Source organism: Haliotis rubra, unplaced genomic scaffold (genome assembly GCF_003918875.1).
Source record: "Haliotis rubra isolate DU_JTF1 unplaced genomic scaffold, ASM391887v1 Scf67, whole genome shotgun sequence".
NCBI lineage: Eukaryota > Metazoa > Mollusca > Gastropoda > Lepetellida > Haliotidae > Haliotis > Haliotis rubra.
This window is the reverse complement of record NW_025767379.1, coordinates 414,438-427,064: the sequence shown is the minus strand read 5'-3', so window position 1 is coordinate 427,064 and position 12,627 is coordinate 414,438. Positions and strand designations below refer to the sequence as shown.

General features: G+C 40.1%; 1 protein-coding gene and 1 long non-coding RNA gene across 3 annotated transcripts; one reads left to right on the top strand and one right to left on the bottom strand.

The window, feature by feature from the left end:
* On the bottom strand, positions 1-1,581 carry LOC124257719. Its single transcript, XR_006893343.1, has 2 exons — positions 853-1,581; positions 1-786 (listed from the first exon to the last, which is right to left on the bottom strand). It is a non-coding gene; the product is annotated as an uncharacterized LOC124257719 (long non-coding RNA).
* A 6,290-nt stretch (positions 1,582-7,871) lies between these two features.
* On the top strand, positions 7,872-11,208 carry LOC124257718 (BTB/POZ domain-containing protein 6-like). Of its 2 annotated transcripts, none has more exons than XM_046691849.1 (3): positions 7,872-7,979; positions 8,911-9,168; positions 9,875-11,208. In XM_046691849.1, exons 2-3 carry the CDS (start codon positions 8,918-8,920, stop codon positions 10,875-10,877), a joined length of 1,254 nt encoding a protein of 417 aa, XP_046547805.1. In that variant the 5' UTR covers positions 7,872-7,979; positions 8,911-8,917; the 3' UTR covers positions 10,878-11,208. The 2 variants fall into 2 exon arrangements, with proteins under 2 accessions (XP_046547805.1, XP_046547804.1); XM_046691848.1 differs by lacking the exon at positions 7,872-7,979 and adding an exon at positions 8,021-8,111.
* The last annotated feature ends 1,419 nt before the right edge of the window (positions 11,209-12,627 follow it).

Below are 12,627 nucleotides of genomic sequence, written 5' to 3'. Positions count from 1 at the left end.
TGCTTAAATATAGCCATACATGACCAGAAGAATACCAATGAGAATACTGACACAGGATGGAGGAACGTAGTGCCTGTGTCCCTGTGAATTACTTTGGAGTAGTCAAGTGTATGCATACCAGTGAAGAATTGACAATGTTCATGAGTGGGCACATTACACAGTGCAAGAGTGTGTGAGTTTAGTTTTACGCCGCTTTTAGCAATATCACAGCAGCGGACCCAGAAATGGGTTACACATATTGTGCCCACATGGGGAATCGAACCCGGGTCTTCAGCGTGACGAGCAAACACCTTAACCATTAGGCTACCCCCACCGCCCACACTGTGCAATATGTGCAAGACAAGTACAATGTCACTGAACAGCATAAAGCGTAATCATGGGCAAAGGGTGAGTATTGCTTTGTTTCAGAGGTTTGCAGATACACACGTACAGCACAGTACAGCACTGAAAAGCAAAGCACACAGACATATAGCACAACCATAGCGCACAAAGGCCATTGCTCTTCTTGTGATTGAGTTGGGTGTTACATCGCTTTCAGCAATATTCTAGCGATATCACGACAGGGGACACCAGAACTGAGCTTCACACATAGTGCCCATGTAGGGAGTCGAACCTGGATCTTCAGCGTGACAAGTGAACGCTTTAACCACTGGGCTGCTCCACTTCTAGGCTTCTCACTGAACAAGGCCTTGTGACTTCTACCAAGACATAAAAAGGCTGTGTGCATAGACTTAGAGCTGACTGGGACTCACAGTGACCACCACGCCACTATAACGCATCTCATACCTCACTATAAAGCATCTCATACCTCACTATGAAGCATCTCAAACCTCACTATAACGCATCTCATACCTCACTATAAAGCATCTCAAACCTCACTATAAAGCATCTCAAACCTCACTATAAAGCATCTCATACCTCACTATAAAGCATCTCATACCTCACCATACAGTTCCTGACCTGATGACAGTCACACATAAAAACTCATTTAATCATTCAAAAATAATTACATATCACAAACAATACTAACTTGTGACTCTGTGAGCTTGTTTGTATAAACAACATATACAATAGTACAAAGTTGCTGTGTCAATCATTGTGAGCATTTGACATGACCTTTGAACAAAACAAACTTTCCTTCAGAATGCACAACAAACTATACTGGACAAAATAAGTTAGGGATATTGGTATTTTTATGATTGATATTTTATCAGAGTGTCATTGAATAAATAGATCATTATTCATAATTTCAAAAGTTACATATATCCCTAACTATTTTTGTCCAGTATATATGAAAACAATTCCAATTCTAAATATTAGCTTTTGACATGATGTTCAAACTTTCAGATTAGTTTGGTTATTTTAACCTGACAGCAATGATCATTTATTAGATTTAGACAATACATGTCAATTTCATTAACAAAAGAAATGAGACCCGATGTTTACATGTTGGTTTACATGTTTACATGTTGCTAATTCAGCCACTGTTCCACATGACCTTGGTGGGTCATCTCTGCTGGTCCTGTCTGTTCGAAGGTTGCATGCTTGATATGTACAACATCTATATACAATGGTGTTATGTACTCAGTGATCTAATCAATACAAAGGCTTGATCACAGGCTTCAGGCTTTCTCAGCATTTGTAGCATAATTGCATGAATATTTCATTGCATGGTGTACGAGGGAAAGTCAAAAGATGTCGGCCTGACCTAGTACAATCGCTTGTTAAAGTGATTCCCCCTTCATGTTTACTGAAACAGCTTGTTTTGGAGACACTACCCACCCCCTTTCAGACGACGAAATCACTTATTCTAATGTTTCATTCTAAGGTTCAAAGTAAATACTGAATGGTCACACAAGTGTCAACTCTCAGTATATTGTAAACAGGGCCGGCTTGAATATCTGGACACAATGTTTTTGAAAGACTAAAATGGGGGCGTCCTTAAAAGAAACAGCCCCCGACTAAATATGAATCAAGCAATCCAAAGCTTTGACTCTTGATTATGACGGGAAGTCATCCAATTCTATACTAACATATTTTATATGACATTATCTGAGGGCATACCATTATCCAAGAGGTACTAAATGACGGATCGTTTTTCATTTTCTGCATTCATTCTGGAAATATTATACCCCGATGTGTTGTGATGACTAATATCTCGTTAATCACATTACCCACATATGTGAATATTTTTATACGGCTTTGCTAATGATTCCTACAAACTAAAATGGCAGCTTTTCAAACATTGGACATCGAGAATATAGTTAGGCCGACTACCTTTTGACCGACCCTCGTATATGTACATCTATATAGCACAGTTTATGAATACACTTGCATATCACATCTTCACGACTAGGATAAACACATCAGAAGAAGAATCATGTTTCCAGAATGTTTCTAACGCTATTTAAGTTAGCTAAGTTCATTTATGAGCAGGAGAGCCTAATGTTTATCAGGTCGAAGCCCAATGTTAGGCAGAGTGAGGCCCAGTTTTTGGCAGGCTGAAACCCAATGTAAAGCAGGGTGAAACCCAATCTCAGGCAGGGTGAAACCCAATGTAAAGCAGGGTATAACCTAATGTTATGCAGGGTGAAACCCAATCTCATTCAGGGTGAAACCCAATGTAAAGCAGGTTGAAACCCAATCTCATTCAGGGTGAAACCCAATGTAAAGCAGGGTGAAACCTAATGTAAAGCAGGGTGAAACCCAATCTCATTCAGGGTGAAACCCAATGTAAAGCAGGGTATAACCTAATGTTATGCAGGGTGAAACCCAATGTCAGGCAGGGTGAGTATTCTAATAAAATCAGAGCTTGAGGAATAGCAAATGAATATCACAATTTATACCTGTTGGAGAATTGAACCCACAAGTCAGTTTGAAAAGTCCACCTCTAAGCATAATACTGCTCAACTAATCTCCTACCTTGAATATCACCGTGGTTACAAGAGAGGCTGTTTACTAGCAGCTTGTAACATTTTGCTGTTCATTCAAAAATTGACATAGAGTCAGCAAAGACTTTCTATAACATACATACAGTCAGCGGCCATACCAAAATAAGAAGACCCAGAACATCTTTTGTGCATTTAATGCAACAAAATATACTGATAATGTAAAGCATGCTATACAAAAATGTTGCAATGCTGAAACTAATGGATGTTCACATATGTTATACAACTCGTACTTCACAACTAAGGGTTATAGATCTCAGAGTGGAGTAATAAACAGTATACATTTAATAGGTTGTCTCAGTCATTATGATCAGATTTTTGTTTGGGAGATAACATAAAGGTCTTCATACCTATGTGGTCACACCTTAGGCTAGTGAGTTTGTTCAAGACTGCCTCTGTTCACCCAGGACAAAATGGGTACCCGGTGGTGTAGGTCATATGACAAAAAAACGTGACAAAGTAAAGTCTTCAGCCGTCAGCGCAATCCTCTAATACACCTACAGAAATATTTTCACAATACTGTCCATGGATTAAATATGACATACTGAATATCTTGAAACTCTAGCAATTGTGAAATTAATCAATACATGCTATGTCTCAATACTGACCGATGACAAGAGGTCCTCCCCTCGTACCTCTTCAGGTAAACAAACAGGTAATAACAAACTTGGTAAAAAAAATAAGTGAAATTTGCAAAACAACATCACTAGCCCTGATGATTTACCCTTTGAATTGAGTTTCCTGCTATGCTGGACATTGTTCTAGAGGCAGATAATAAGATATTATTATTATAATGTGAACTAGGACAGAAATAGCAACAAGCTGTTCACACATCTGGTCCTCATGGCGATTCATGTAAGAAATACAATTCCTAAAAATAATCTCTGGAGCAGTTATTTAACAAGATATAATGTATCTTGATGATATATTATCAGCCTCAGTTTTCACTAGATATACAATATACATAAAAATAAGGGCATGAACAAAACACATTGTTATATTTGATTGCTATTGCCAGATATTTGTTACGTTTGGAATAGTCTGACCAATCACAGGCATTGTGAGAAAACATTATGTTGATATGTTACAGCTTATGAGTCAAAGCATGGCATGTATGAAAAATAATATCTATTCTCTGTCAAATAAGATTTGTTTCAAGGCATTCACAGCAATAGTCTGATAATGTTTGCTGTAAATAATGTGGAGCGGGTGCAATCCTGCCATCAGATCACACACAAGTGTTTGGCAAAATTAATGTAAAGAATATTAAACATAATACAGGACGTCAAGTACAATACTAACAATAACTATCTATTCCACATCATGGTGCTCTGCGTAGCAGTTGCAACAACATCCATTGTCTGAGTTCAGATGTCCTCTGAGTCCACATCACTAAGTAGTCCTGATGTAGTGTAGTGCACTGGCCAGCACAGCAGGAACATCAGCCTGTAATCCATTGTCTAAGGTCCGACTGTCTGTGACAGGAAGCAGGTGCCCAATAATCCATTGTCTTAAGTCTGAAGATCTGTGACGGAACAATGGACATGTGATCCACTAACCGTGTAACATGCCAGGTAACTTGTTTTTAATTGTTCATCAATCAACCTTACTAGGGACGAATATCCTAACAAACTTGATCACAGAGTTTCATACAGGGCTATGTCTAGCATGACATGAATGACAGCTATATAGCTAGGAGACCTTATATGGCCTGCTGTCTTGTGACAGTGGTCCACTGATGTCGACATTTCCCATGTGAATGATGCTGATGTGTTGGTTCCACAATGCATGACAGCAATATGATTAAAGACACCAGTCAAATCTCTTACACTTCATGACCTTAGATGTTTTCTGAAACCACAGCTTGCAGACATCATGGAATCTACAACAGAGTTGATCTGAAAATTTGTGGACAGAGAAAAGAACACAGACGGTGGCTGCAGTCCTAACCCCAGAATTGACATCGCCAGTGGTGTCTGGCGCTCCAGAGGCAAACATGAAGAACTTGCGACACCATCCAACAATATGCCTTCCAACCACCTAAAGGTCTTCCACCCTGATCAATGAGAATATGATCCATGTTAGTTAGGGATAGGATGGAATGTCTAAATGTACATTCAATTATCTCTTGTATTCACCCTGTTTAGGAAAAAACAACTAAACTTTTTGTTTCTGAGACAAAGATTAAAATGAAATTAATGTACCTCATATTAAAAAAATGCCAAACCCTCCATAATATTTATTCTCTCTCTCTCTGTCTCTCATTCTCTCTCTCTCTCTCTCATTCTCTCTCTATTCTCTCTCTCTCTCACTCTCTCATTCACTCTCTGTGTCTCTATCTCTCTCTCGAATGACATATATATTGTGTATGCCGGATGGCGCAGTGTGCTATTGATTTCAGAAACCTTCTCTCCAGGTAGGAACCCCAGATATACACCTGGTCGTCTAGGTAACACAAATGGTGTCATGTAAGCAGCTGGACAGTTCAATAACAGATAGGACCTAATATATAATATTTGTCTTTCAAAATTCTCTCTCTCTCTCTCTCTCTCTCTCTCTCTCTCTCTCTCTCTCTCTCTCTCTCTCTCTCTCTCTCTCTCTCTCTCTCTCTCTCTCTCTCTCTCTCTCTCTCTCTCTCTCTCTTTCTGTGATTTGTGACGATGTTTAATTGTAACATTGAAACATAGACATGATATGTTTATGATGAATAAAGAGAAATCGACTGACTTACTGATTTGTATTTATATATTTATTTCTATGTACATGTGGTGTTAAGGTAACTGTAGTTGAAATGAGTTTATTTTATATCTGAATGTATTATGAATAAAATATATGACATAATACATTCAAATATATAATACACTCATTTCAACTACAGTTAATATAGTTGAATAATCATAATTTAATATGGACATATGGTAATCACTGAATACTAATAATTGAAACCAAATGGAGCCATACAGATTCTGATTTACTGAAACTCATGGAACATGGTTAATGTGATTAATAGAAACGAAAATCAAAGGGAAACATAATTGAACTAAATAAATAAATGAAACCATCTGAAAGTAGAGGATAAGGGAAACCCAATGGAGCCACACAGGAATCGGGGTAACGGAAACGCACTGGAGCCCTACAGGAAACTGGGTAACGGAAACGCACTGGAGCCTTACTGGAATCTGGGTAACGGAAACGCAATGGAGCCTTACTGGAAACTGGGTAACGGAAACGCACTGGAGCCATACTGGAAACTGGGTAACGGAAACGCACTGGAGCCATACTGGAAACTGGGTAATTTGTAAGTTTCCGCTTTCCGGAAACTGGAAGGAAATGTAGAGAAACAGTCCGGAAACCTAATTGAAACTTAAGTTTCCATTTTGTTTCCGGTGTCCGGAAACCAAGTTATTTTTGCTGTGCCCCGTTAAGATAATGTCGGAATCAATATTTGGGGCACATATCAGATTTGAACTTGAAGCTGTGTATGCTGTCGAGCAACAACAGCATTGAGAATAGTATGTGACTGTGAAGCTCCTATGAAAGCGAACATCAAAGGGAGATAATAACGACTTCAAGTTTCGGTTTACAAACCTTGCGTTCATTTCTACAAACCGAACTAAGAGACCGGATGAATAAAATAACTGCATCTATGGGATCATAGGAATGGGATTACTACATGACTACACTGTCTGGCATAAAACTACATTCCTTCACAGTAGTTTTACTTAGAGAAAATGTATAATATCTGAATTCTCACACATTTACATGATGGGAGAATATTTTGTCATTCCCAGATTTAAGGTTCTGTGTTCGTATTCAGATTCAGGCTTTGAGAACCCGTCCTATTTTGATGAGCGTATGTCGGCGACACTCCCCCGACATGGCATTCCATCGATGACAGCAGACCAGGTGTATTCAGAGGTGAGAAGAGTTGTAACTGTCACTTGACACGTTCATGTATTATGTACACCTACTTCTTGTAAATACTTCCCATTATATAAAGTTAAATCTAAACTTACCAGATTTTAAAAAAGGTAGTGTTTTTGTTCTTTTAAATTTTGGCTAAATATTTTCTACAATCGCCAGCGGCTGATGGGATGGTGTAAATCCAACTAGGGTCCATTCAGATAGGAAAAGCATTGTACGTCACCATGGTCCCAAGTATGGTGATCTACCTTTCGTTGTTGGCGATCTACAGCCTATTTTTATATTGTATTGTCTTCGTAGATAAAACATATTACATATAATAGCTAGTTTTAGACACCATATGTGATACTCTAGATATTTTAAAGTCCTTCGATGACTGATTATTTAACAACTTATATTTATTGTGTATGTAAAACCTTTCTTGTTACTATATATGGCTGAAATATTGCCGAGGTGACGTTAATATTTTAACTCACTCAGTCAGTCCTTCGGTGATTCTAGGTGAGACTGGTTGGTTGGCTGTTGTTTAACGCCGCACTCAGCAATATTCCATCTATATGGCGGCCGTCTGTAAATGGATCCGACCAGACAATCCAGTGATCAACAGCATGAACATCGATCGCAATATGCAGGATAAAGGAAGAGTTGAGTCTTTAAAACATTTTTTCCTGAAATAATTGTTTTGCACGTTGTTCGACTGACATGATATCTACAATGTACTGAGGTAATTAACATGGGTGCAGTGGGGGCAGAGCGCGATATTAATTAACATTTATTTTGAGATCTCATAAACTGCATTTTGGATCCACTATGTGTGTATGGCTGGCTGTTGGCTAGACTGTGTGTGTTGTGTGAAAGATTCAGAAATACGTGTGATGTTTATTTCAGGTACAATACAAACATCATAATTGGTCCACGGTCGTTAGGATACAGAGGTGTCACAGATATTCGCGCCACAACTCTCCAAACACAGACTCATATGAAAGGAAGACAGTGTGGGAGTGCGCCCGACAGCCTTTATATCTTGATGAGACTGTAGATATCACGTGACGTCAACCAGGAAGCAAGACAGGGCCGTGTTGTTCGTTACACACAGAGGAAACGCGGGTAGGAGTAGATGTACACCGATTATTTTAGAGAAATGAAACTGTTGATGGTCATTTACATTCCTATGATCCCCTAGATGCAGTAATTATATTCAACCGGTCGCTTAGTTCGGTTTGTAGAAATGAACGCAAGGTTTGTAAACCGAAACTTGAAATCGTTATTATCTCCCTTTGATGTTCACGTTTATGGGAGCTTCACAGTCACATACTATTCTCGACAGAAAACACAGCACTATTTCAAACTACAAAGCGGTGGATTAAACAATTAAATGACCAGATAATCCAGTGATTGCTCTTCAGTTCCGTTACAATAACCATTCAACCGAGATACCTTGGCGGAACACACTATTCTTTACCTCGTAACAGAAGTGATCAGTGATATTAACAGCTGAAACATGACGGGCGGTAGTAAGATTTGTTTGTTTGCTGTTCCTTGAGGACGGTGCTGGTCTCTCAGATCCTGCCATGGAGCACCTGGTTGATCTCTCCGATCATTTCATTGAGTACACTGTATGTCTCTCAGATCCTTTCCTTGAGCACATGGTTGGTTTCTGAGATCCTTTCATTGAGCTCGCTGTAATTCTTTCAGATCCTTTCCTTGAGCACATTGTAGGTCCCTCAGATACTTCCCTTGAGCACACTGTTAGTCTCTCGGACCCATTCCTTGCATACTGGTTTCCCTGGTCCATTCTTTGGGTGTACAGCTCGTCTTTGAGATCCATTCCTTGAGTGTGCTGCTCTTCTCTCAGATGCTGTCAAACAAAGGATCACAATTAGGAAGAATCCGGGATCCGACCCTAAGATCAGGAGATCCTGAGCCATATAGAAGCACTTTGAGTTGGTCAACAGGTTTAAATGTTTTCACATCAGTTACAGTTTTCAGTATAACTCCGTGACGATACAGTGTGATTAAATTTTGTTTTGTTTTTCAGACACATCATGACAACTGAGGTTGAAAATTGGCAAGGTGGGAAACCCTTCCCAGAAACCAACCTGCACATGTTGGAGAGTTCGTTGTTGGCTGATGTGACCTTCCTCGTTGGGGAACAAAGGGAGACAATCCAGGCTCATAAATTCATTTTAGTCAGCCGCAGTTCCGTGTTTCACGCAATGTTTTGTGGCTCGATCCCCGAGACCGGTGAGGTACTCATTCCTGATATACAGAAAGACAACTTCAAGACCTTCCTAAGGTTAGTTGAGATCCTTTGTTTAAACATGTCAAACAAACCGTTACAGGGGGACAGAACTTGCACACACAACAATTTAGATTAAGAAAGGTAGAATGATTTATGGATGACAAATTCTTTAGTATATTATGATGCGACATTTCGGTATAGCTTCTTATACCGTGTTGTCACTCTTGCTTGACGCTGGTGTAAGATGTATACCGAAATGTATGAAAAAGAAACGCATTATAGTATTATAAAGGACTTGTTATCCATAAAGCATTCTACCTTTCTCATTACTTATGTACCTCTAAATTGCCAAATAGACAATTTAGATTGATGGGTTGACAGGAAGATATTATTACGTATAAGTTTCTACACATAAGCTAATACCGTTGTCTTTTATTTGTACTTCTATGTTTTCGGTTATTGACACTCGAGTGAAGGTCCGGGATAGAATTGATCTTCAGTAACCCATGCTTGTCGTAAGAGGCGACTAACGGGATCGGGTGGTCAGGCTCGCTGGCTTGGTTGACACATGTCATCGGTTCCCAATTGCGCAGATCGATGCTCATGCTGTTGATCACTGGATTGTCTGGTCCAGATTCGATTATTTACAGACCGCCGCCATATAGCAGGAATATTACTGAGTGCGGGGTAAAACTAAACTCACTCACTCACTCGAGCGTAACTCTTTTCAGAACGTAACAATGTAACATTTGATCACTAGGTGTCTCTACACAGGGGAGGTAGCGTTAACTCCCAACACTGTTCTTGACCTGATGTACGCTGCGAGGAAATACAACATCACAGAACTGGAAAAACAGTGTGAGGAGTTCTGCTTACAGTCTTTGTCGCCTAGCAACGCATGTGTATTTCTCCAACAAGCAGATGTGTTTGATAAAGAAGACCTCAAAGAAAGAGCTCTTGAAGTCATTAAATGTAATGCAAAAGTGAGTGTTTCCAGCGAGGGATTTTGTGATCTAAGTAAGAAATGTCTAACGCTTATCCTGAAGACAGATGGCATGAGAGTTGACGAGATTTGCATCTTCCGATCTGTGATGTCGTGGGCGGAAGCTGAATGCACACGCCAGGGAAGGGAGGTAACTCCGAAAGAGAAAAGAGAAGTACTAGGAGAGTGTTTGTACTTTATTCGCTTTCCGGCTATTTCAGAAGTTACATTTGCCACAACCGTCTGCAATGAAGGTATCTTAAGTGATGCCCATATCATAATGTTGTTCCGAAAATACTCTATAACGGACCTGGATATACGGCCGTTCTGTGACACACCTCGGACATCAGTCTATATCTTGTCTCGCTTACATCCTGACCAAAAGTATCAACCAATTGTACACTCTGCTAAATGTCGACGTGATGCATTAGTCATATCCTGTGACGCCAGAGTTTTCCTGACCGGGCTGACCATGTATGCTGGGGTGGACGCGGACAATGTGTCTGTTGACGTAGTTGTTACTGACAATGACGACACAACCCTGCTGCAGCATCACTACGACGTGGAGGTGAAAGATGAACAACTCTCAGATGTAGTGACGTTTCCGTCACCACTGACTGTTATCAAAGGACAGAGGCTAAACATAAAAGTCACAAGGACGGGAAAGAAACATGTCGTATACACGTGTAATATGAACAGTCAGCGACTGATGACACATGAAACATCTGGTGTGGTGTGGACTCTGGACCACTGCGCGGAGGTCACTCTAACAACAGCTTAGAATACGGATTCATTACTGGGTTGATCTACGAAGCGTAGTGTATATACCCCGTTACCCTGATCTGTATGACGTGATTACGTTGACAGAAGGACAACTCTCCTACCAACACTTGCGTCTCTGTATATAAGTGACGAATGCAGGAACATGTCCTGGGAACAACCACATATTTCAGAGTTGATGGGTCGAGACTACTTTACGGATCATGACAGTGTGTCTCTGAAGTCTTGTGACTCCTACGTTAATGACCATATTAAGACCAGGGCCTAGATTTTCGAAGCTTTCTTAGCGCTAAGATAGTCATAAGTGCCATACATTAACATTAACTTACGACTATCTTCGCGCTAAGAGAGCTTCGCTGTCGTAAGTCTGACAGTATAGGAGGTACGACAGTCGTAAGTCTGTGTTACAGTATAGGAGGTACGACAGTCGTAAGTCTGTGTTACAGTATAGGAGGTACGACAGTCGTAAGTCTGTGTTACAGTATAGGAGGTACGACAGTCGTAAGTCTGTGTTACAGTATAGGAGGTACGACAGTCGTAAGTCTGTTACAGTATAGGAGGTACGACAGTCGTAAGTCTGTGTTACAGTAAGGAGGTGCGACAGTCGTAAGTCTATGTTACAGTATAGGAGACTATATCTTAGGAGGTACGACAGTCGCTGTGTAACAGATAGGAGGTACGACAGTCGTAAGTCTGTTACAGTAAGAGGACAGGTCGACAGTCGTATCGTCTCTTGTGATTGCTGGAGGAACTCTGTGTTACAGTATAGGAGGTACGACAGTCGTAAGTCTCTGTTACAGTATAGGAGGTACCGACAGTCGGCAGTCGGAAGTCTATGTTACAGTATAAAGCGACAGTAAGTCTGTGTTACAGTAGCGCTACGACAGTCGTAGTGTTACAGTATAGGAGGTAATGACAGTCAGAAAGTACTCTCTTACAGTATATAGAGGTACGACAGTCGTAAGTCTGTGTTACAGTATAGGAGGTACGACAGTCGGAAGTCTGTGTTACAGTATAGGAGGTACGACAGTCGTAAGTCTCTGTTACGGTATAGGAGGTACGACAGTCGTAAGTCTGTGTTACAGTATAGGAGGTACGACAGTCGTAACGCTACGATAGCTTGGTGAAATGGGGCCCAGGATATTTTTGTAACGAACCTACTACCAACTTTAGGTATGTATGTGTTATATAGCAGCTTATAATGCAAAACAATGATGTTGGCCTATTTCTCATAGTCTTAGGATTATTAATTAGTGATTCATTATCAAGCACTGTGGCCAGGTCAAAGCCCAACTCGATGACAAACATTCGTTTCCAAGTTCCTGATACAATTAATTGCACCACCTAGCAGTGTCTGAGTGTTTATGTATACAGTAACGGCAAGGAATACAGACACTACCAGCAGAAGCCCAGGCAGATTTCTTTCAGGAAGGGGAATTCTTCCAGTGACGATTTATATAACCTCATGGAATTAGTAAGGCAAAGAATACACAAATTGCGTTGATAATGACTTTGGCAACAACAATATTTTAATGTTAAAACAACTTTCTTTTCATGTAAATCTGGAGTTACACTAGGAAAAGACCTACCGCCTGTTTTCTTTGCAATATTTTAAATGATCTAGAAGTGGCACTTGTACAGGATTCATGTAAAGGTGTCCAATGGAAACCAGATGAAATTTGCGAACGAATCGTATTTGTAGTTGTTTTTTTCTTCGTTTTTCTGCTATTTCAGAAGTTAAATTCTCCAGA

Coding starts and splice junctions, on each gene's coding strand:
- LOC124257718 (XM_046691848.1), top strand. Junction 9,169..9,874: donor AACTTCAAGACCTTCCTAAG/GTTAGTTGAGAT, acceptor TTTGATCACTAG/GTGTCTCTACACAGGGGAGG.